General features: G+C 40.4%; 1 protein-coding gene across 3 annotated transcripts in view; it reads left to right on the top strand.

Annotated features, from left to right (window-relative positions):
* The window catches only part of ARHGEF25 (Rho guanine nucleotide exchange factor 25), a 399528-nt gene that overhangs the window by 360148 nt on the left and 14054 nt on the right, over positions 1–25326 (top strand). For all 3 annotated transcript variants that reach the window (XM_073663292.1, XM_073663291.1, XM_073663295.1), the window contains 7 exons: positions 3246–3379; positions 9410–9476; positions 12489–12592; positions 16497–16566; positions 19701–19790; positions 20320–20412; positions 23950–24000. In XM_073663292.1, the coding sequence (XP_073519393.1) occupies positions 3246–3379; positions 9410–9476; positions 12489–12592; positions 16497–16566; positions 19701–19790; positions 20320–20412; positions 23950–24000 (609 nt within the window). The remainder of the gene's footprint in view (positions 1–3245; positions 3380–9409; positions 9477–12488; positions 12593–16496; positions 16567–19700; positions 19791–20319; positions 20413–23949; positions 24001–25326) is intronic.

The following is a 25326-nucleotide window of genomic DNA, read 5'->3' as shown; positions in this document are numbered from 1 at the left end:
TCCATTTTACCAGAATGTCTCCAGTGCCAGCATTTCTTGCGCTGATCAATAATGTATAGGACTGAGAGGCAATTACCTTATGTGTCTATAGTCACTATCTATTTTTTGTAGAGGCACGCTGAGTAATACACAACAAAATTCATGTAGAGTACTCTCCTCCCAGTATTGTACTGTTCATGGCATTGTGGGATCAGCAGTGAGCAGTTACGTGACGTTTGGGCTGTTTTCTACATGCTATGTGTTTTTTTATGAGACGTCTTTGAGTCTTCATCAATTTAACCAGAATAACGTCTATTTAGATCAGTTACAAAGAAAAAGTTCATTGAGCTTTATTGGCATTTGATCAGCTAATCTCAAAATTAAAGTGAATTGCACAAAACGTGTTAAATGACACATTCCCCTTCTATATTTATCGCATTTTGTACTGTCTTTAATTCTAAGTGAAATCTAGATTTGCCCCAAAATTCCCAAATTTGCATCATTTTCTAGATTTAGAATGAATAAATCTGCAGTTTGTGTCAAAAACTCATTAGTAAATTGATGAAAAAATTCAAATGTGATCCCAGCCTTCTATAAGGAACATGCACTATATTTATAAAGGGATTGTCCCCTACTTTAAAAGTCAAATAATAGGCCCATATACATTTAAGAAATAAAAAACTATACTCACCTTCTGGACGTGGGTCATTCCTCCACACTCGGTCCTGTGTCTCCAGCCAGTCTCCTGGTATCAACATTCTTCAGATGACCACTATAGATTTCATCCAAACAGGAACAAACATCTCTTTTTGGACAAAATATGAAGGCTGCAGTCAATCAGCGGCATTTGATTGTCTGCAGCAGTCAATCAATATGTCACATCGGATGTTAATGTCCGGAGACTGGCTTGGAACACCGTACCAAGTGTAGTGGGGCAACGCTGGTCCAGGAGGTTAGTATAGTCTTTATTTCTTACTACATCTTTGGCCCATTAAATTTACCTTTTAAAGTAGGGGACAATCCCCTTTAAAGGGATATTCCCATGAACAAAGTTGATTTTAATCAATAGATCTTGGAATAATAATAATTTGTACAATTGGATGTGTTTAAATAAAATGTTCCTGATGGGATATTCTAAGTGATGATCTAAGTGCATACAACATATATCTATATCCATTTAGAAGAAATAACGTGGCTGCTTCTTGATACATTTTGCATGTGTTGACTACATTTCCTGATATACAAGTGCTTCTCACTAAATTAGAATGTCATCAAAAAGTTAATTTATTTCAGTTCTTCAATACAAAAAGTGAAACTCATATTATATAGAGTCATTACAAACAGAGTGATCTATTTCAAGTGTTTATTTCAGGTAATGTTAATGATTATGGTTTACAACCAATGAAAACACAAAAGTCATTATCTCAGTAAATTAGAATAATTAACAAAAAACACATGCAAAGGCTTCTTAAGCGTTCAAAAAGGTCCCTTAGTCTGTTTCAGTAGGCTCCACAATCATGGGGGAGACTGCTGACTTGACAGATGTCCAGAAGGCTGTCACAGACACACTCCACAAGGAGGGTAAGCCGCAAAAGGTCATTGCTAAAGAAGCTGGCTGTTCATAGAGTGCTGTATCCAAGCATATTAATGGACAGTTGAGTGGAAGGAAAAAGTGTGGTAGAAAAAGGTGCACAAGCAACCGGGATAACCGCAGCCTTGAAAGGATTGTTAAGAAAAGGCCATTCAAAAATTTGGGGGAGATTCACAAGGAGTGGACTGCTGCTGGAGTCATTACTTCAAGAGCCACCACACACAGAGGTATCCAGGACATGGGCTACAAGTGTCACATTCCTTGTGTCAAGCCACTCATGACCAATAGATAACGCCAGAAGCGTCTTACCCGGGCCAAGGAGAAAAAGACCTGGACTGTTGCTCAGTGGTCCAAGGTGTTGTTTTCAGATGAAAGAAAATTTTGCATTTCATTTGGAAATCAAGGTCCCAGAGTCTGGAGGAAGAGTGGAGAGGCCACAATCCAAGCTGTTTGAGGTCTAGTGTGAAGTTTCCACAGTCAGTGATGGTTTGGGGAGCCATGTCATCTGCTGGTGTAGGTCCATTGTGTTTTATCAAGGCCAAAGTCAGTGCAGCCGTCTACCAGGACATTTTAGAGCACTTCATGCTTCCCTCTGCCGACAAGCTTTTTGGAGATGGAAATTTCATTCTCCGGCAGGACTTGGCCCCTGTCCACACTGCCAAAAGTACCAATACCTGGTTTAAAAACAACAGTATCACTGAGCTTGATTGGCAGCAAACTCGCCTGACCTTAACCCCATAGGGAATATATAGGGTATTGTCAAGAGGAAGATGAGAGACACCAGACCCAACAATGCAGATGAGCTGAAGGCTGCTGTTAAAGCAACCTGGGCTTCCATAACACCTCAGCAGTGCCACAGGCTGATCGCCTCCATGCCACGCCGCATTGATGCAGTAATTGATGCAAAAGAAGTCCCGACCAAGTATTGAGTGCATTTACTGAACATACATTTCAGTAGGACAACATTTCTTATTTTAAAATCATTTTTCAAGCTGTTATAAAGTATTCTAATTTACTGAGATAATGACTTTTGTGTTTTCATTGGCTGTAAGTCATAATCATCAACATTAACAGAAATAAACACTTGAAATAGATCACTCTGTTTGTAATGACTCTATATAATGAGTTTCACTTTTTGTATTGAAGAACTGAAATAAATTAACTTTTTGATGATATTCTAATTTAGTGAGAAGCACCTGTACTTAATTTTTAGTAATTGATTGATTGATTTACTGGAGATTTGCTCCAAAAATGTTCTTTGATCCCCTCTCATTACAGGCACGGGTTTTGCAGTCCCACTTTATTTTGCAGGTTGTAATACGTCACATTATATTGCAGTTCCTTGACTTTTTGTCCTGAAGACCACCATGTCACCCAGTACTGACGGCATGTACTAAATGACCAATACATTAGGCTTCTGTATGCTACATATATTAGAATTCCGTTCCCAAGGAGGAAACAGGCATAAAAAATAGGGAAAAGAGCCATGAATACTCACTCTCTCTGTACCCTCTTTTGTAACCGATCTGCTCTACAAGAATTATAAGTATTTTATCTTTCTGAAACTTCAGCACGGCAGAGTGTCAGGACTGTACATCATTCTGAGAAATGGATAAACAACATCATGAAAATGTTATGCTTTATTGACATAGATAGATGATTCTTTCCTTTTCAGGATCCGCACGTGTCCTACCTCTCAGACTCCAAGGAGAATGAGTCTATAGCTTCTGAAATATCAGCATCTGTTGCTTCCTCCTATCCCCCTGAAGAAACAGAAGAAGAAAGGAAGAGTGCCTTAGAAAAGAGTATGTAAGTGAGTCCTTTTTGGGTAAATGGGGGCAGACAATCTGTGTTTTTTTTTATCTTTAATTTGTTATATACTGTATGTACACCCAGTAATGTTATCTCATTACAAATGCACCTGTCAAGGGGTGACAAGTGAGCAATCAGTTCTTATCCTGTGGATAGTTGATAACACCTTTAGGGCTCGCTCACACAACCGTATAAATCAGATGAGTGCTGATTTTTTATCATACAGCACTTGGACCAATATTATTCATTGGGGCAGTGCTGATGAAGGTTTTTTTTTCCACTAATAGAATCTGTTTGTGAAAAAAAATCGAAGCACGTTGCGATTTCACTCCGAAATTGAATGGGTGTGAGAACAAAATCGGATACCGTACAGAGCCACAGTAAAGCATCTGATTTTTACAGATACATTACAAGTCTGTGGCATAGGAAACTTTAAATGGTCCTGTAAATGATTAATAGCTGCTGATTTAAAAAACAGATTGCACCTGGATGACAATTGAGAAAATAAATTGTCCCACTTTTCTGGATGAAAATCGGACCGATTTTTTTTATGTGCTCGTGTGACCCCAGCCTTTAGATGAATATCTCCTAACACTTTGATAGCACACACCATCAGAGGTCTTATGGTGACCACAGACGCCATCATTTACCAATAGTCAATGTTCTCCAGTGTTGAAAAACTGTGATTGGGAAAATTGACAGACATTTGGATCTGATAGGCAGCGAAGCTAGGTAGAACGATCTTTCGGTAGAGATGGGGGTGCATGTTATACCTAGCTTGCCCATAAACAAATGTAAGTACAGACAGCTCAAACAGAATGGAAATTCTCTTTATAAATAGGATGTTAGGGCAGGTAGTATGTATAGTTATAGCCTGGCTGATTATATGCATGGAGGGAAACACCGCTCTGCTGATAAGTGACTGAGGAAAAGAAATTCAGACTTTCCTACTTCCCTACTACCTGACAATGGAATTGGGATCCGGGGACGTGACCAATCTGTGGCTCTTTCCTCACTTACCACCCTCCGCCTGTGATGGATTGAGCCTGACTGTGGTGATTACTGAGCCCTTGTGGTTAATGGACGCTGTCACTGCAGCCTAACATCCCTTAATAGTTCTTAATGTGATGATATTCATGTAGCGCTTCTAATTTAAGAACTAGCGAGCGGGATCCTCTAGATCGCTGGGATGAATCAGTTCTGCACACACAACCTGCAGGAAGTCTACAGATAGCAGACTGGTTTTGTCAGAGTAGTAGTGCTGAGTTTTAGGATATGACATTGTGATATGTGGTTTTCCTTTGGATTTCAAGTACCCATACTTGGTTACCTTATATCATTATTGAGGTATTATAAATCAGATACATGTTGAATGCAATAAGCCAACCACAGTTTATTATAAAATATGTTTTTGGGACATGGCACTTCCATTTTGATATGGTAGTGTTCAGGGGCTGGCTGGCAAATTTTGGCCTAGGGGGCAAGCATACAGCAGTGGCCCATGAGAAGTGGCACAGCCTCACTGTGCAGGCGCGGGACCAGCGCCGGACATGTAGAAATGAGCATGCGCCCCACAATGGCCCCACATAGTGCTCCATACAGTACAATGGCCCCACATAGTGCTCCATACCGTATAATGGCCCCACATAGTGCTCCATACAGTATAATGGGCCCTGCATAGTCCTCCGTACCGTATACAATGCCCCACATAGTCCTCCATACCTTATACACGGCCCCGCATGGTCCTCCGTAGCGTATACACGGCCTCGCATAGTGCTCCGTACCGTATACACTGCTCCGTACCGTATTCATGGCCCCGCATGGTGCTCCACACAGTATACATGGCCCCACATGATGCTCCACGCAGTATACATGGCCCCACATGATGGGAGAGCGCGCGGCCTGATGGGAGGGCACGCGGCCTGATGGGAGGGCACGCGGCCTGATGGGAGGGCGCGCGGCCTGTTGGGAGGGCGCGTGCAGAGGAGAGTGGCCGCGGCAGTATTGAGTTGATGGCTCACGGCCGGGCGGCTCAAAACCTCTGCTGGAGGACTGCCCTTGGGGGCATTTGCCCCTCTGCCCCCCCTGGCCCAGCCAGCTCCTGGTAGTGATGGTGCTTCACTTGGAATTACCAGACTGAAATCACCCACTGTCGTTAGACAATAAGACAGGTCCACAGATTGCCCATTATACAGCCCTTTACCCAGAGTAGTGACAGACTCCTTGATTTAAGTCATTTGTCACTTAGAGGGAACCTGTCATGACGTACATGCAGTCTGATCTGTGGACAGCATGGTATACAGGAGGAGAAGCTGAGCAGAATGATTTATAGGTTTGTAGGAAAAGATTCAGTATAACTTGTATTTTATTGTATTGTTTCAATGAATAAATGCTTTACAGTTTTACAGAAACTTTTTCTATAAAAATGTCTATCAGCTCCTCCTGCTGTATAACATCCTGCCTGCAGATCAGATACCATTTCCAATATGACAGATTCCCTTTAAGTGTTCTCATGCAGCAGTATTAGTGAACTTATATAAGGAGTCCTTAGTGTTATGAGCTGCAGGCTTTTCCTGGCCATTGTCTCCGGTTTCACAGCTTTGTCCCCATGCAGGGGACTGGATTGTCAACCATCGAGAAATTCCAGGAGAGTCCTTAAAAATAGGGCACTTTTTTCCCCTGTCCGTAAAAAAAATTGAAGGCGTCCTTGATTTTTTGAACTTGAAGCAAGTGTAGTTATCATTTTACAGTGAATGCAGCTGATATCTTCACATCAAAATTATGGGCTGTAGACGTGTGCAAAATGTTTAATGAAACACAATTGCAAATATGATCGTTAGCCCCAATTACATGCATTTAAGTAACAAAAAAAATTGCATCCAAAGGTGGACAACCCCCACGCGGAGCGATGGAATCAGCATCTGTCACTACTTTTGATGCTCACAGAAAGGCCACATGATAGAGATGACATGTTGGCTTTAAAAAGTACGCCACTTAAGAAATCATACTAAAAAACACATGCCGGCAATGCCCTAGTGTCACCTCAGCTGCTTCAGTAAGTGATGCCTGTCATCCTTGTGGCACTGCCTACACTGGGAAAGTAAAATTTTGCAGCTGCACATGGACGCTGACTTGAGGACTTTAAGACTGGAGCTTTTTGAAGATTTTTTTAGCTCTTTCTTCAAAGCCCCAATGACAGTGTGCATAGCAGGTAGATCACTCCTCAGTCTTCAGGCAGCATGAGATTCAGTAAGTATAGATTGTGTCCAGTGTGGCAAGCGCACCGCTCACTTACTGGGTCTGCCCCATAGTAGCTCTTGACAATACCGGACACCACACTAAAAGTGCGCTCTGTATCCCTCTCACCTCCCATGGGCTGCACCAAGTGGGGGATCACTGGCCGGCTTAATAGGGAAATTAAAATTTAATGTCATGCTGGCAGTACATCTGCGGAGACAGAGGTTGGAGATAGTGGCGGCAGTTCACTCTAGGTTAGGGCTAATTGGTGACGTTTGCCATCTGCAGCCTTGTTGGATACATTGCTGCTGCAACACAGACAACAAGTGATGTCCCTGCTGCTGTGAGTCAGTCTGATGGTTAGTTTCATGTATGCTACCTATGATACCAAGGATGCAGTGCCCATTGCATCACTGTTTGCAGACAGACAGGGGAATATGCTTTTAATTTGCCAAGTTGTGATAGTCCTGTACACTGTAGAGCCTAGTGATGTAGGAATCAGTTTTAATCCAGCGGGTTATACCCTTAAAATAGTGCACCTTCATGCTGTAAGGGCTTGTTCACACATAGTGTTTTTGCCGTGGAAAAAAAACCACAGCGTTTTACAGTACCCACAAAGTGAATGAGGTTTCTGAAACCTCATGCTGCTTATTTTTTCCTTGCAGATTTGAACTACAACCCCTGGCAAAAATTATGGAATCACCGGGATCGGAGGATGTTCATTCAGTTGTTTAATGTTGTTGAAAAAAAGCAGATCACAGACATGGCACAAAACTGAAGTCATTTCAAATGGCAACTTTATGGCTTTAAGAAACACTAAAAGACATCAAGATAAAAATATGGTACTCAGTAAGGGTAATTTTTTTCAGACCAAGCAGAGGGAAAAAATTATGGAATCACTCAATTCTGAGGAAAAAATTATGGAATCATGAAAAACAAACACACAAAAGAACACTCCAATACATCACTAGTATTTTGTTGCACCACCTCTGGCAGCAGTCTCTGAGGCATGGACTTAATGAGTGACAAACAGTACTCTTCATCAATCTGGCTCCAACTTTCTCTGATTGCTGTTGCCAGATCAGCTTTGCAAGTTGGAGCCTTGTCATGGACCATTTTCTTCAACTTCCACCAAAGATTTTCAATTGAATTGAGATCCGGACTATTTGCAGGCCATGACATTGACCTTATTTGTCTTCTTTCAAGGAATGTTTTCACAGTTTTTGCTCTATGGCAGGATGCATTATCATCTTGAAAAATGATGTCATCATCCCCAAACATCCTTTCAATTGATGGGATAAGAAAACTATCCAAAATATCAATGTGAACTTGGGCATTTATTGGAGATGTAATGACAGCCATCTCCCCAGTGCCTTTACCTGACATGCAGCCCCATATCATCAATGACTGTGGAAATTTGCATGTTCTCTTCATGCTGTCATCTTTATAAATCTCATTGGAACGACCCCAAACAAAAGTTCCAGCATCATCACCTTGCCCAATGCAGATTCGCGATTCATCACTGAATATGACTTTCATCCAGTCATCCACAGTCCACGATTGCTTTTCCTTAGCCCATTGTAACCTTGTTTTTTTCTGTTTACCTGTTAATGATGGCTTTTGTTTAGCTTTTCTGTATGTAAATCCCATTTCCTTTAGGTGGTTTCTTATAGTTCGGTCACAGACATTGACTCCAGTTTCCTCCCATTTGTTCCTCATCTGTTTTGTTGTGCATTTCCTGTTTTGGAGACATATTGCTTTAAGTTTCCGGTCTTGACGCTTTGATGTCTTCCTTGGTCTACCAGTATGTTTGCCTTTAACAACCTTCCCATGTTTTTTGTATTTGGTCCAGATTTTAGACACAGCTGACTGTGAACAACCAACATCTTTTGCAACATAGCGTGATGATTTACCTTCTTTTAAGAGTTTGATAATCCTCTCCTTTGTTTCAATTGACATCTCTTGTGTTGGAGCCAAGATTCATATCAGTCCACTTGGTGCAACAGCTCTCCAAGGTGTGATCACTCCTTTTTAGATGCAGACTAATGAGCAGATCTAATTTGATGCAGGTGTTAGTTTTGGAAATTTAAATTTACAGGGTGATTCCATAATTTTTTCCTCAGAATTGAGTGATTCCATAATTTTTTCCCTCTGCTTGGTCTGGTAAAAATTACCCTTACTGAGTACCACATTTTTTATCTTGATTTCTTTTAGTGTTTCTTAAAGCCATAAAGTTGCTATTTGAAATGACTTTAGTTTTGTGCCATGTCTGTGATCTGCTTTTTTTCAACAACATTAAACAACTGAATGAACATCCTCCGGGCCCGGTGATTCCATAATTTTTGCCAGGGGTTGTATTAGGCCATGTTCACATGTTCAGTATTTGGTCAGTATTTTACATCAGTATTTGTAAGCCAAAACCATTAATATAGAAGTTGTGACGTGTTTCTATTATACTTTTACTCTGATTGTTCCACTCCTGGTTTTGGCTTACAAATACTGAGGTAAAATACTGACCAAATACTGACTGTGTGAATGTGGCCTCAAAGCATTTTTTTCAAATCTGCAGCATGTCAATTATTTCAGCATTTTGCAGCACTTTTCACCCATTTAATGAATGGGGGAAATAAACACAAGTAAAAACGCATCAAAAACATACACAAAATGCGCATATCGTACACAGCATTTTTCCCACTAGCAGAAAAACCGGCTGCAAATACTGAACATATGCACATAGCTTAATAAGTTTCAGCAGGTTTTATTAATTACATTTTTGACACTTTGTTGCAGGTATGTCTTAATGGAATTAGTAGAAACGGAAAAGATGTATGTGGAAGATTTGGGCCAAATAGTAGAGGTAAGATACAGTACTCTATGTATAGTTAAGAAAAGTCTGCTTTTTGATTCTGTAATAATGATTGAATATATTTCTAATGCTTCATCTGGACCGTGCTCGGCTGCATTGCTTTCACCAGATATAATTGACGTCTGTGTTATTACTTGCCCCGCGCTTTGCTAACTATGTTCTATTGTAATAGAATAAGGGCTGGTGGCAGAGATGTGTAACGAGCCATTGCTTATGTATGACTCCTTTGAGACACCATTAATTGAGATTTGTATATTCTGACATAAACGAAATCCTTACTAATTATTTTCCCCATCTTTAAATGTGTCTCTACAAAGTGAATTTGTGGTCTCTTAGGGCTGCATACTGATAAATAAATGATGATGGGAAGTTCCTAGAGATTACTTTTTTGGCCTTCACTCAGACGTTTTTTTTTGTTTGTTTTTTAAGATTCTCGGTACAAATACATTATAATTACAAATGTAATTTTTATCAGAGCCCATCATATTTTTATACTATAAAGATTATAACCCTGGTGTTGTACTATATACAGTACAGTCACTGACTGTGGCAGAGCATGGCTGTGCACCCACTGCATGCTTTATGGGGGCTGTTGCTGCCTTTTTCTCAATGGTCAAATGCTATAGAAAGTAATGTGTGTGCTCCTGCTGTGCTCCTCAAGGGGAGTTACAGGGTTAAATTCCACCTATACAGAACCAGGCATCCCCATTTACAGATGTAGCAAAGGTTATTCTGAACCACCAATGGCAGACACAGACGGAAAAGTATCCCTGTGCATGGGGGTGGGGTATATACGTCACAGTAGACATGGGGCTGCGGTATATACATCACATTTGACTTGGGGCTGCAGTATATAGATTACAGGAGACATGGGGCTGGGGCATATACATCACAGGAGGAGACATGGGGGCTACAGATTATACATCACAGGAGGCGATACGGAGGCTGATTCTGTGGTCTTCTGTGGGATGGGAGCACATTGCGCTAACTCCGCCCATGAAGTGTAGCCTGATGCTAACACTGGCCAGAAAGTATTCTTTAATTGTACCTGCTGTAGAGTTCAATAGTGTGTTTGCGCACACAGAGCAAGAAGAAATTAAAGGGCCGGCTGCCGTCAAAACGCAGCTGCCGACCCAAACACTGCGGTCCCTGGGAATCTGCTCTGGGGCCGGAGAAAAGGTCATCAAGAGCCATAAATGGTCCTTGGGCCTGAGGTTCCCCACCACTGCCATAAGTGATACTACTTTTTTGGAATATATGAATTTATAAAGTATTGTACAAACCTTTCCATTGATAATGTTTGCCTTCTTCTGGATCAATAGATTTAGGCACAGGGATTTTAGTAATACCATTATTAGAATCACAAGAGTAATACAAAAATATAAAACTAATTAAAAAATTATAAACGGGTTCATTCAGTAATAAAAATGGTAATAATACATTTGTGAGGCCAAGTCCCAGTAAGTTAGTAAGTTAGTGTAGGGAGTACAATTAAGGGAGAAAGGTTGAACTGGATGGACCTAGGTCTTTATTTATTCTACGTTACAATGTTACTATTGTGCAAAGAACATGCACAACACATTTAGCGGGCACCGCTCATTGATTAGCTATAAAAAAAAATTTGTTTTTAACAAAGGGGTGCTACAGTAAACCCACGCTGGGAATCAATTGGTATACAGAAGAGAAAAGGGCATAGGGCAAACAAAGACCATGCAGTCCCAAATGTAATGCAAAATATCAAAAAGTTTTTATTAATAATACATCAACAACAGACAAACAACCAAGTTTTTTTTTTGTACAAAGAACATGTAATCGAATTAGTGTTAAAATCTTCGATAATCACTTCCATGATGTTATATGAACAGTAGCATTTGTAATAATAATGATCAACAATACGACACAAATATGTTCTCGTTCCAATGCTTCAACTGCTACTAAAAAATTGCCAGGATGAGCAATCCCTGAAAGACATGACTATATAGGACTTGTATTTCCACTCCTCCTCCTTCTGGAGAATGCCAAGAGTGTGCAAAGCAGTCATCAAAGCAAAAGGTGGCTACTTTGAAGAACCTAGAATATAAGACATATTTTCAGCTGTTTCACACTTTTTTGTTAAGTATATAATTCCACATGTGTTAATTCATAGTTTTGATGCCTTCAGTGTGAATGTACAATTTTCATAGTCATGAAAATACAGAAAAATCTTTAAATGAGAAGGTGTGTCCAAACTTTTGGTCTGTACTGTATATTATATATTAATTATATATTTATATATTATAAACTTTGATTACAATTTGAAAAAAAAACCCCTTTGATTATAATTATCATAGTTTTAAGAAAGTCTCTAATATGACAGCGATATATTGTTTGAGCAAGTTTACTACAGCTCGAAAGGTTCATTGTGAGGATACTTCATTATTACCGCGACACTAATAGAAAAGAAGAGAAATAAACAGACCCCAGCTGATATAACACAAGCAGGAAACAGGGCTGCTGGGGCCAATGGAAATCAGGAACGTGGGGGTCCAGGGGACTCCAGCTAAAGCCTTTTGGGATGTGTGTAGCCTCATGCTGGGACTTGGATATTTCTACTCATTTGTTCCAGAATGACACGACCCGCAGTCATAACATGCGACATTGGATGACAACTCTGTAGAATTATGTGTTTTCTGTCTGCTCTTCGTCACATGCATTTAGTTTTATAAGAATACAACAAAGACGCAGAAAGAATGATTGCTAATATAGCTTGAATGGCATGGCTATTCTTCTCTCTAAAAATCCATTTGCAGTTCTGTGTCTGGAAGGCAAAAATTATAGTTATATTTCAAAAAGTAGCCGAAAAACACGTCAATACTCGGCACATGAGATCGTCAAGCTTCCCTAGAGCCAATATGTGCAATTCTCAGGTGCCTCCTCGGATAAGTACAGTTGTGATTCTTTTAGATTCCTCTTATTATGGTACAATGTGATGTTAATGCTGAGTGTCACCTTTTTTTCCTGCAGGGTTATATGGCGACCATGAATGCTCAAGGAGTTCCTGAGGACATGAAGGGAAAAGACAAAATTGTATTTGGGAATATTCACCAGATATACGACTGGCACAAAGAGTAGGTGTACTGACCATAATTAAGTAGGTTAAATAGGTGCAAGACTTAAAGGGATCCTTGAGTAAGAGTAGTATATGGGCCTTTTAGTTTCCAGCTCCTCACTTAAAGGGGTTTTCCAATCTACGAAGAAAAGTCTGCAGTCACTCGATGTGTTACTGTAGACTGCTGAATCGTGAGAGTGCAATATGTCCTCTGTCATGATTCCCCTGTATTTCTTGAGCCTTGAGTGAGGCGGTCGCACACTGTCACGATTTGGCAATCTGTTGTCAGAGTGACGGCAGACTTTTCTTCTTAGGTTAAGTTCCCACAATTAGTTTTTAGTGAGTTTTTGTATTTTTACTGCTTAAAAAAACCCAGACCATTTTAGAGTTCCATCAAAGAAGATGGGATTTATAGAAGTCTGATGGCCGCTGTGCTTTTTTTTTTAACTCTACACAAACTGATCTGTGGTGCACTTTTGAAATCAGCAACATGTCAATAATTCTTGGGGGTATGCTGAGTTTTATGTGCAGATTTTCCCCATAGAAATGCATTTGATATGTAAAATACGCAGGTAAAAAAAATATCTGTTTTTAGTGTTTTCTACTGCGGAAATGCACTAAAAATGCATTAAAAGATGACACACCAAAAAGACAAAAACCGCAGCGTCAAAAATGTGATAAAACACACTCAAGAATGCAAATAACTTAATATACTTTATAGGTACAGAAATGCTGTGAAAAAAATGCAGCATCAAAAGCTCACCGTATACTCATTGTGGGAACATAGGCTTAGATTGGAAAAGATGTTTAATGCGAATAGGGTGCTTATCACAGAGCTCCTTCCTCATGGCTGTGTATAAAAAGACAGTTTTTATATTTTCATGTCCATACGCAATGTGACCATTGCACACTGGTGTCCTATGTGACACTCTCAGCAAAAACTGCTGCATTTTTGTGATACTGTTTCCATTTGCAGGTATGTAATGGTAAAGCACATTGACTGCAGCTCTAGCTCATTAGTTAAAGGGAACCTATCACCAGAAAAAAACTGCAGATATGTGGTTAATCTGCAGATTAACAGCATTATTATGCTGCCCGGCGCCTGCACGCAGCCGAATGCAGCGGGGAGAAAATTAACTTTATTCTCCCTGCCAGCATACGGATTCAGTCATGGGGGCGGGGGCGCTGCAGATTCAGTCATCACCCTAAGTATACAGAGCGACTGCTGGAACCGCACCACCCGGCCCAGACTGACACTGGCTCTGCATTGGGGCTCAGCTGTCAGTTCATTTTCTCCCCGCTGCATTCAGCTGCGTGCAGGCGACAGGCAGCATAATTATGCTGTTAACCTGCAGAATAACCGCATATCTCCAGGTTAATAGTGTTATTTCTGGTGACAGATTCCCTTTAAAATCATGTGGCTACAAAAAAAATCTTCATGTTGCCCAGAGATTAAGGTGGCTTTTGTCTGCCCTGGAGTCGATAGTCCAGAAGACAGTAACACGACTTTGCATCACATGCTAAAAGAATAATCACCTATGCTAGATTCACATGGCATTTCAGTCACACCTCAGGGGCTCCATTGAGGCTTCCGTCTGAATCACTCAAAAACGGGATTCATTTTTGACAGTATCCACCTTTTTCAGACATGAACAAAAAAAAAAGCTGTCGACCATATTTTTGTGCTTGCCAGAAAAAAGCGGACATTGCTGTAAATGAAGTCAGACAGGGCATAAAGTGACTCCGTCTGCTACATCAAACTCAAAGGCCCTGTTTGCAGATGCTTGTGTGGCTAATACGTGACGTAGACCTGGCCTTAACTCACAGTACTGGTCTTATAAACTCCCTAGACATAATTCAAGTGACTAGAGACACTTAATAGATTACAGCTATCTCTACTCAAATGCCTGTTATCTTGTACATTTGGCTGAATATGTATATAATTGTAATAAAGGAGGCAATACAAATACTGCCAATTAGAAATGTATTATAGTTCTTCTGATAAGCTATGTCACTTACCCCATGTGCAAAGCATTGCAGTAGCTTAGGTATCCATGGTAACCACCACTAATAGCTAACTAAATAGCTGTTACTCTATGAGTGGTCCTAACCATGGATACCTATGCTACTGCTGCAATGCCCTGTACATGGAGTAAGCAACATAGCTAATCAGAAGAACTATACTACATTTCTAATTGGAGGAATTTGCTAATATTATACATCTACTACACATTGACATAGGATCTTGGAGATGGGAATACCACTTTAAGTTGTCAGGCAAAAAGTTTTGATGGGTAGAAATCCATCCTGTCTAAATTCTTGTTTCCTCAGACTGCAGTCATTGACCCTGATTCACCCTTTGTATTTTTTTGCTAAGAGACTTTTTTTTGTCTTCTGGCGTTTGTTGCCGGTTTTTGTGCGAAATTTTTCAAAATGATGCACATAGGTTGATAAATTTTGCCCCAAGTCATAATTGCTCTTCTTTATATCTTTGACCTTTTTTTTGCACCTTTTTGGTGCAAACAGTTGCATGATCCTGTAAAATGGCGCAAGTTAGTCTCAGCTGCACCAAAAGTACAACAGTCATGACCAAGTGTATAAGAAAGACATAGCTGAACTAGAGCGGGTGCAGAGAAGAGCGACCAAGGTTATTAGAGGACTGGGGGGTCTGCAATTCCAAGACAGGTTATTACACTTGGGGTTATTTAGTGTGGAAAAAAGAAGGCTTAGGGGGGATCTTATTACTATGTACAAGTATATGAGGGGACAGTACAAAGACCTTTCTACTGATCTTTTTACTCTGAGGCCTAAGACGGGGACAAGGGGGCATCTTCCACGTCTGGAGGAAAGAAGGTTTAATCATAATCACAGACGCGGATTCTTTACTGTAAGAGCAGTGAGACTATGGAACTCTCTGCCGCATGATGTTGTAATGAGTGATTCCCTACTAAAATTTAAGAAGGGCATGGATGCCTTTCTTGAAAAGTATAATATTACAGGTTATATATACTAGATTCCTTGATAGGGCGTTGATCCAGGGAACTAGTCTGATTGTCGTATGGAGTCGGGAAGGAATTTTTTCCCCAATATGGAGCTTGGTGTTTGCCACATGTTTTTTTTTTGTCTTCCTCTGCATCAACATGTTAGGCCATGGGTTGAACTAGATGGACTTAGTTTTTAAGGTTGAAGGAAGACTATGTTACTATGTTGCTAAGTAATGTTAATTAATCTTAAAAAAGTGCAAACATAAAAGTCACTTTTTTTTTACTCCAAAATAAAGATGCAAAGACTTTGATGAATCGGGGCCATTGTGTATTTCTGGCAGTACTCAGCTCTGCTCCCCGACCTAAAGAGGATTTGTCTCAAGGTCAAAAGTGATCATTTTTTGCCACTGGCGGACACAGACAGAAGAGGGCGTCTGTGCAAGAGCAGTATATAGGCACCTTTTACCCTTTTTTGGGCCCCTGTGCGGCTGCACACATCACACCAATGGTTTTTGCTCATATTTTTATTTCCTAAGTAAACAGGTTGTTTTTTTAATGAAATCTGCCAAATGGTTCCAGAGATATGGGCATTTTTATTTAGTGATAAACTTTATGGTCTTTACCAAGTGGGCGTGGCTCACATGGTTCTCTGGGGGCGAGTCTTTAGACGGCTCTGCATAATTACCCTGTGAACCACGCTCCCTTGTAGCACTAAATAAAAAGTGCCTACATCTCTGGAACCATAAGGCGAAATTATAAAAAAAAAAACAGAACACTGGGGGGAACAGCGGGAATAAAAGAGCAAAACCTGGACACTTCTGACCTGGTGACAGTCTTCTTTATATCTGTCTGGCATATGCCAGTGTTAGTTCCATACTTTTCTCTTATTATCTGTAACTTTAGTTTTGCACTGACTCTTCATGTATTGTTACATTACAGCTACTTCCTAGGTGAACTTCAAAAGTGCCTTGAGGATCCAAACCGATTAGCACATCTCTTCATAAAACATGTGAGTTCTTCTACTACTGTTGTGTTTGCTACAAACCACATGAAAGTGGAGAAACGTTAACGATTTTAAGCAGGAAATCTTATGAGCCCACCGGAGAACTGGAAACCAGCAAAGCTGGTGTGACAAAGGAATCCAGGGGAGAGCATTTCTCATCAATATTAGGGCCTAGATTTTGTGAAGTGGAAGCTGGGTTGGTCTTGAGACCTACCACTCCTTCTCCCTTCAGTACGTGGTTATATCAGTTTTCATTGACGGGAACCTGCCAGCTGTGCAGTCCTTCTTACACCGCCACCATAACTTTATATAAGCCTATAACTGGATTATAAGAAGGTTCTTTATGTCAGTGATCCTCAGCTCTAGTCCTCAAGGCCCACCAAGAGTTCATGTTTTTAGGATTTCCTTAGTCCAGCACAGGTGATGGAATTTGGAAGAGTTGGAGAACGTACACCCAGCTTTATTGCGCATGAAGGCAGAAGGTTGTGTTCATGCTTGAGAGCTGCTGAGCCCTTATGGTGACGTGTAGTGGATGTTAATCATGGGTGTGATTACAAGATCTGATGCAGGGCTAGTCTTGGGAAATCAATGCCTCCTCCGTACTAGTCCGGGCTAATTTGCATACCGCAAACCAGATTTATAACTTGATTTCAAGACTAAGAAATAAGTGTGTGGCACATAAAGGGCCTTCTTATAATCCAGAAAGTCTTATATAAAGTTATGGTGGTGGTCTAGGAGGGGCTGGGGAGCTGACAAGTTCCCTTTAAGCTCAGAAGAAAATGCTGTGATCAGATAGAGTCTTCAGTTTGTGCAGACTGGGTCAGAAGCAGACAAGGAGGCCTTGGGGATGTGCTGGGGAAGTCTGACCCACTGAATGCAATATTGTTTGTTTATGTGAGAAAACCTCCTGGTGGTAAATTTGTGCCCAGGATTTAGGATGCTTTCACATTGTTTTCAGGCACCTGTTTGTTGGCCCCGTCAGGGTATACGTCCGAACCCCCTTACCCCACAAAACGGGATTCGGACTTATGGGCCATAGACTACTACGCAGTCTACTACGTCTGGGTGTCCACCTCCAGTACGCCGAAAATGATGCATGGCAGAGTGCCTATTCTGCCAGTACCATTAGGGTCAATGGCCCCATCGGCGCACACGTCCGAAGCCCGTATTGCGGGGAAGGGGTTCAGAGGCAAGCCACGACGGGACCCATGAACGTGAAGATAACTGCGATGTGAAAGCACCCTTATCTTGTTTTGTAATGTGACTTTCTTTGCCATGTATTCAGTTTTGAACCCACTTGAACAGAAAGCTTTTCTTGTGCCAGTCATCTAACCCTGAAGAAAGAAATGTTATGAGCTAATGTGCTCTGAATTATTACAGTTTATTAAAAATACAACAAAGCAGGCAGCTTCGCCTAATTGGTTTTTGCTCACTGACATCTATTTTTGAGCCATATATTAAAGGATTATTACCAAGATAATAAGTTATCCCCTATGCTTGTGATACAGGATAACTTAATGATTGCTGTGTATTTGAATGCTGTGACCTCCAGAGATCCCAAGGACCGGGGAACCGGACTCTAGAGATCCTTGTCCTAACTGGAGCTGAGATGCTCATTCTCGACCTCAACACAACTTATTGTGTATAGGACTTCTGTATACAACCTAGCTCTATGCTTGGCTATTCCCAGCAGTCCCATCAACAATGAACAGAGTGGAGGTTGAGCATGAGCATATCAGCTCCAGTCACGATGGCGCTCTGCAGAGCACAGTTCCTGGGTTCCAGAGCCCTGTTCTCGGGATCATTGGGGGTTCCAGCGATCAGTAATTTATTACTTATCCCAATGTTCCCAACTCCAGTCCTCAAGAGCCACTAACAGATCATGTATTCAGGATTTTCTTAGTATTGCACAGGTGATGGAATTATTACTTGGCCAATGATAAGGAAATCCTGAAAACATGATTTGTTGGTGGTTCTTGAGGACTGGAGTTGGAGAAAACTAGGAAAACTTAAGCCCCCCATATACATTAGACTAAGGTTATGTTCACACATCATGGTTTTTTTTGCATCACAAATCTGCAGCAAAACTTTATCTTCAGGGCATTTTGTTCAGTATTTTTCTTGCAGTTTTGGTGCTCTTTTTATGCATTTTTTATGCATTTTTTTCAGCGTTTTTTCACTGTCTTTCTGTCTCTATTTATGCATGTAGATAAAGTTCTGTGAAAAAAAAGAACCCCATTCTATTTTGCCATAAAAAACGTGAAAAAACTCTGATGCAAATTTTGGTACGTTTTTTCAGCGTTTTTTTCACCACCCATTATTTCCTATGGGTGAAAAATCGCTGAAAGAAGTGACATGCTCTATTTTCAAAAAAAACATGCAAGGCACAAAATACGGAACAAAAAAAACATGATGAGTGAACAGATAATTCTGGTTTCTCATAGACTTTGCTGGTAATGGAAAAGGCGGCTGAAAATTTGCATAAAAATCTGCAGCAAAAAACGCTGCAAAAAACATGATATGTGAACATAGCCTAAGGGCTCTATCACACGTCAGTATCTTCAAATGAATGGGTCTGCGCACATGTCAGCGTGTTTTCACGGACCGTGTGTCCATGTGCTCCACACAGAGACAAGTCCATTTTTTTGTGGATACACGGTCCGCAAAACGTACCACATGGATGACATCCGTGTGACACGTACCGGCGTCTGGGAATCAGCGCTACAGTTAGTGCTGTTCCCAAGCGCCGGTGCTGAACACTGCCCTCATCATGGATCCTGCCGGTGTTATCAGCACCAGCAGGGACAATGATGAGGGTAGTGGTAGTCTGCTCCCGCAGTGTCCCCACCTGTAAAAATAAGAATAAAATAATAAAATCCTTATATTCACCTCTCCTAGGTGTCCCCTGCGGTAATCCATGCGACCGCTGCTGCCGGGGAGAATGAGCGGCTCCGGAGCTGCGCTCAGTGAGTGACAGGACACTGCTCCTGAGCTGCAGCTCATTGTAATAAATGCACTTTGCATACTGTTTTGTCATTGATTTAGTATATTAGTTGACATCACAATATAAGCAGCTATACCGCTTAGTGTGTGATAAATTATGGATGGATTAATTTAATTTCTTTTTCTCCTTTTTGTAGGAGCGCAGGCTGCACATGTATGTGGTATATTGCCAGAACAAGCCCAAGTCGGAGCACATTGTGTCAGAATACATTGATACCTACTTTGAGGTAAGAAGGAATATCTCTGTGTTCTTATGAAAGGGTTACTCCCACATAGTACTAGGAAATGACATTACTTTATTATCAACCTTTAGGAACCCCACAATCCTTATATCTAGCCTTGCAAGCCCTTCACTAATTAACCCTGCACAGTTGCATCTGACCACCGATGATACTGTGGCACAGCCCTGCTCATATGCATAGGGTGCACAGCTGGGTGGCCTGAAATGCTGCGCAGGGAAAATGTCAAAGGGAACAGAGCTCTATGCCAGTGCGGTTTTCCTTTCTTTCCCAGGATTGCTGGGGTTTACCTCCAATGATCATCAAGTGATGGCATGTACTACAGAGATGCACGAGAGAGGCATGCTCCATTAGGCTTGTGACACAAGCACCATACTGTTGTGTCTATAGTAAAAAATAATCACTTTCATTCGAATAAAATGTTATATATCAAGGTAAATAAACCGATTATATTGTGTCTATAAAACATATGTCCGTCTTTCCAATTGCGTAATATTGTCCTGCCCATTACTTACAGGAATTGAGACAACAGCTGTCACATCGCCTGCAACTCAATGACCTACTTATCAAACCCGTGCAGAGGATCATGAAGTACCAGCTGCTGCTAAAGGTATGTGACATATTAATCCTCCCGAATTGTGCACATTATATTACAAATCAGATTATGCAATCAAGGGAACCTGTCATAACGAGTTATGGTTTGTACATTCCAGTATGACAAGTAAAATACATTGCGGGTCTACAGCACCCTCAATCGATTGGATTTATTTTTTTATTTTGGATTTTTTTCATATGTGGATTCTGAAGCTATTAAAGGGCTGTATCAACAAATACGTAAAGGAAAACTATTATAACAATACTGACCCACTTTTCCCAATCTCAGTTAACTCTACCTTTTTACCACGATCATCTTCTAATCGATTATTGGAATGAAATAAATAGAACCCTCTTCATTTGTTCATTTTATGTCCTACACCTCCGTAATGTCCCTAAGCGAGATATTTCTGGGTCCCCTATCCCTCCAAGAGCTAATTATGACTGCAGACGATTAAAGACAATTACAACACTTCTATTCAAAAATTAAGAAAAATATACAGCTCCGTAGGAAAGTCACAAAATTTGATAAATTGTGTCTCTCGTCATCCCCCCTTCTCCCTCCATCTCGTTGCTCTATAGCTACCTCATTTTCCAGTTATCTAGCGACAGACCATTGTATTGCTCAGTGTGGGAAAAAAACTGGGAAAATCTTTTGATGACTCGCAACGGGCCAAATGCTTTCAACTTGCCCATAAGGCTCCAATTACAACCAAGGCCCAAGAAACTTCCTTCAAGATTCAGAGAGATGCTGGGAGTATTGGGTGGAGGAGGAGACGATGGCTCTTCTGCCTTTTTATGTTTCCAACTAGTCTCACCAGATATACAAGATCCTTGATAAGCTACCTCATACAGGCAGCTAAAAATGTTATTCCTCGTCATTGGAAGAGTAATTCTATTCTTCACCTACCATAGAGTATGGTTTTCTGAAATATCCATGTTGAATAGGATGGAACATTTGATTGCCCAATCACCTAAAGACATAGACAGATACTGTGTGACTTGGAGAGATTGGATTGAATTCTAAGAATCTGACGCTTATCGTCTCACCCCAAATTGACCAGCTCCACTCTTTGTTAGTCTCACGCCGCATTGGTCCACTCTCAACCGCATTGAGAAACATTCACATAGGGTTTGAATAACCTTTCTATTGGATTGTTGATGGTGATGTAATATCTTCCCTTCCTCTTCTTCCTTCCTACTCTTTTCCCCTATCCTAATTATCTCATTTTATTTTGTAATCCTATCATATGGTACATATCTATTGTTGACAGTTTTTTTTATTTTAGTTTTTACCTTGATGTAAACATTTACCTTGATGTCCTCCACTTTCTCAATGAAAGCTTCTCTTTGTAATCTCTGTAGTCTCTGTAATAAAAATACTAAAGAAGGTATTTTATATGCTCCTTCTATGATTTCTAAGAGGCATTCATTTTATTTCTCCTCATTCTTCATCCTCCAGCTTACTTTGTAAGGGTTCGCTCACATCTGTAAATATAAACTCACTGAGATTCTAATCCGGAAAAGTTGGTGAATGTCAGGCCTTTTTTTTCCTCACCTATCATCCATATAACATCCGTATGACATGCGTATGCAATCCGTAGGCAATGCGTTTTTAACATCAGCTTTTACATATTGGAATTCTCTGTCACAAATCTCCTACATATAATAAACTAGCACCCTTTAGTGCCTTTCGTGTGGCACCAAAGGGTGTTTAGCCTTATTAAACTTATTAAATAAATAATTAATTTGAAAACAAATGGCGTGGGGTTCCCCTTATTTTTAATAATCAGCATAGGGAAGGCTGACAGCTGGGGGCTGAATCTATTCAGTAGAACTATCAGCTGTGTATCCACCTGACTTCTGCACAACACAACTGATGGTCCCAACCCCATTTATAAGGCAAGAAATCCCACTTATTAAACCTGACAGGGCACGCCTGTGAAGTGAAAACCATTTCCGGTGACTACCTCTTGAAGCTCATCAAGAGAATGCCAAGAGTGTGCAAAGCAGTCATCAAAGCAAAAGGTGGCTACTTTGAATAACCTAGAATATAAGACATATTTTCAGTTGTTTCACACTTTTTTGTTAAGTATATAATTCCACATGTGTTAATTCATAGTTTTGATGCCTTCAGTGTGAATGTACAGTTTTCAAAGTCATGAAAATACAGAAAAATCTTTAAATGAGAAGGTGTGTCCAAACTCTTGGTCTGTACTGTATATCTCGCTGACATCTGCACTGTCTATCTATATATCTATTCTCTAAATCTATTCAGAAGGTTCTCGCTGAGAATTTACTGTTCTAGGCTGATGAAATGTTGGGTTTCCTATGAAATGTGTGCGTAAAAATTGGACACGCATGCTCCATGTGCCGTGCAATTTTTTTCTCACACCCATTAACTTGTATTGGTAAGTCTCAGCCGTGTTACATAGCCATACTCATCATTCTGAGATTTTTTTTTTCCCTCACCCCAATTCCAGGTGAGGAAAAACTCGCAGATGAACACTGCCTCATCGAATAACATTGATGCGAGTGCAATGTGATTTTTTTTTTCTCACATTGCACTCACCGATTTTATACACAGATGTGAGCGAGCCCTAAGAATAATAGTTTTGGAAAATAGTAGAATTCTTTTACTGTTACTTTAACTCTTTCTGACAGAAAGCTAAAGTCTCTGGGCATCTTTAGACATGTAAAACCCCAGTAAATGTGAGCTGTTACTTTATTTCTACATACAGCGGGTGAAATAAGAATTGAACACGTCACCAATTTTCTAAGTAAATTTATTTCTAAAGGTGCTATTGACATTTTTCACCAGATGTTGGTAACAACCCATTCAATCCACACAGCCAAAAAAATCAAACCATAGATGTCCATAAATTAAGTTATGTGTAATAATGAGAAATGACACAGGGAAAAATTATTGAACCCAGGAAGAGAGGTGCAAAACACCATGGAAAGTCACCATGCAAGACTCCATTGCTGAACAAAAAGCATGTTCAAGGGCATTTAAAGTTTGCTCAACAACATTTAGACAAACCTGTGAAATACTGGGAGAATATATCTGGTCAGATGAGACCAAAATTAAACTCTTTGGATGCCATAATACACACCATGTTTGGAGGCCAAAAGGCACTGCAAATCAACCCAAATATTACCACTAGAGATGAGCAAACCTGAACTTAAAAATTCGGAGTTCGTACCAGACAGTTAGTGTCCGGTGCTAATTGCCGAGCACTGACTTCTGGAAGTCCAGGAGATCAGAGGAGAGAGAGAGAGAAGTTTCCATAACAAAAGTTAGGGTACACAGTGGTTTCAATGGGGTTTGGGTTCTGGTTCAAGTTCGGGTACAGTTCTGGTACCCGAACCAAACTTTAGAATAAAGTTTGGGTCAGGTACCAGAACCCGAACTACCACGGGTCCGCTCAATCCTAATTACCAACATACCAGGGTTGTGATACCATCTTCATAAAAAAAAAGTGTGCTAGACGAAGGAGAATGAATATAAAAATCAAAATGTAAAACAAATGCATATTTCTTTCTAAACCAGGACTTCCTCAAGTATTACAGCAAAGCCGGACAAGACACAACAGAACTGGAGGTTGGTGCTGACATGACTGTGTGTTGCTTCATTATGTGGTGAGGATGTTTGCTGCACGTTGGGCGATGCTGTGACAGATGACAGCCATTTTGTCTGCTAGAAACTGAATTATAATACCATGTTTCTTTATGGAAAAACTCTGGCAGCTTTCAAAAAATATCTAAAAAGAAATAACTAAATATATTGCAGTGACGGATCCAGTCGTGTGTTGGAGCTGACAAGTTTTACTGTGCACTATTATCCCTTCTACTGTGTGACCACGAGAGCCGCAGCCCGGATAGATTAGCGCACACATTGAGCAAACATAGACTTTCCCACTTTAATTTTTGGTGATGTTGTTGCTGCCTTATTATAATGAATGTAATGTGTAATATTCCAAAATAATGTCATTACATTATGCTATAAAGCCAGTATAAAAATGTCATCTGCTCAAGAGTTCTGCTGTCTGTTTTATGTCTTCCTTTATCTCTTTTTGACTGTTTTTGGATTGTGGAATTCTAATCACATGTAATGACAGAAAATGGGATCAGATTTACTTAAAATCAGAGTTAAAGGCCAAACTTGCCGATATAAGCGCAAATTAAAAATAAATTTACTTGTAACCCCAGATATGTTTTTTATGTAAAATATACCCATTAAATTGATAGATTTCTATGAGAGTTCACTCAGATATCTTCATCAGCCTCATAGACAGTACCAATCACGCTTCACCTTCACTCCATTCATTGCCGGAAGTAGTGAGAGAGAACGGGGGATCATTGGGGTCCCAGTAGTGCATTTTCCCAACCTAACACTTCTTAATGACACTTGTACAGTGGCTTGTGAAAGATTGGGCACCCCTGGTCAAAATTACTGTTTTTGTGAACTAAACTTAAAGATGACACATTTCCTTTGTATTTTAGGCAAAAAGAAATATATTGTCATTTTTTCCATTTTAAAAATTACAAAAAGGGAAATGGGCCGATGCAAAAGTTTGAGCACCCTTGGAGATTTGTGTGCTCAGATACCTTTTACCAAGGTTTCAGACCTTAATTAGCCTGTTAGGGTTATGGCTTGTTCACTATCATCGTTAAGAAAGGCCAGGTGATGCAAATTTCCCAGCTTTAAAAAACCCAGCCTCCTCTAATCTTGTGCCAAAAAACAGCAGCCATGGGTTCTTCTAAGCAGCTGCCTAGTATTCTGAAAATGGTTGAGGCCCACAAAGCTGAAGAAGGCTATCAGAAGATAGTAAAGAGTTTTCAAGTTGCCCTTTCCTCAGTTCGAAATGTAATTAAGAAATGGCAGTTAACAGGAACAGTGGAGGTCAAGATCAGGTCTGGAATACCA

The sequence above is a fragment of the Phyllobates terribilis genome, unplaced genomic scaffold, assembly GCF_046119375.1.
Source record: "Phyllobates terribilis strain yellow unplaced genomic scaffold, ASM4611937v1 Scaffold_2__4_contigs__length_985480577, whole genome shotgun sequence".
Lineage (NCBI taxonomy): Eukaryota > Metazoa > Chordata > Amphibia > Anura > Dendrobatidae > Phyllobates > Phyllobates terribilis.
The sequence above is the reverse complement of the archived record's forward strand: the minus strand, read 5'-3'. Positions and strand labels throughout refer to the sequence as shown.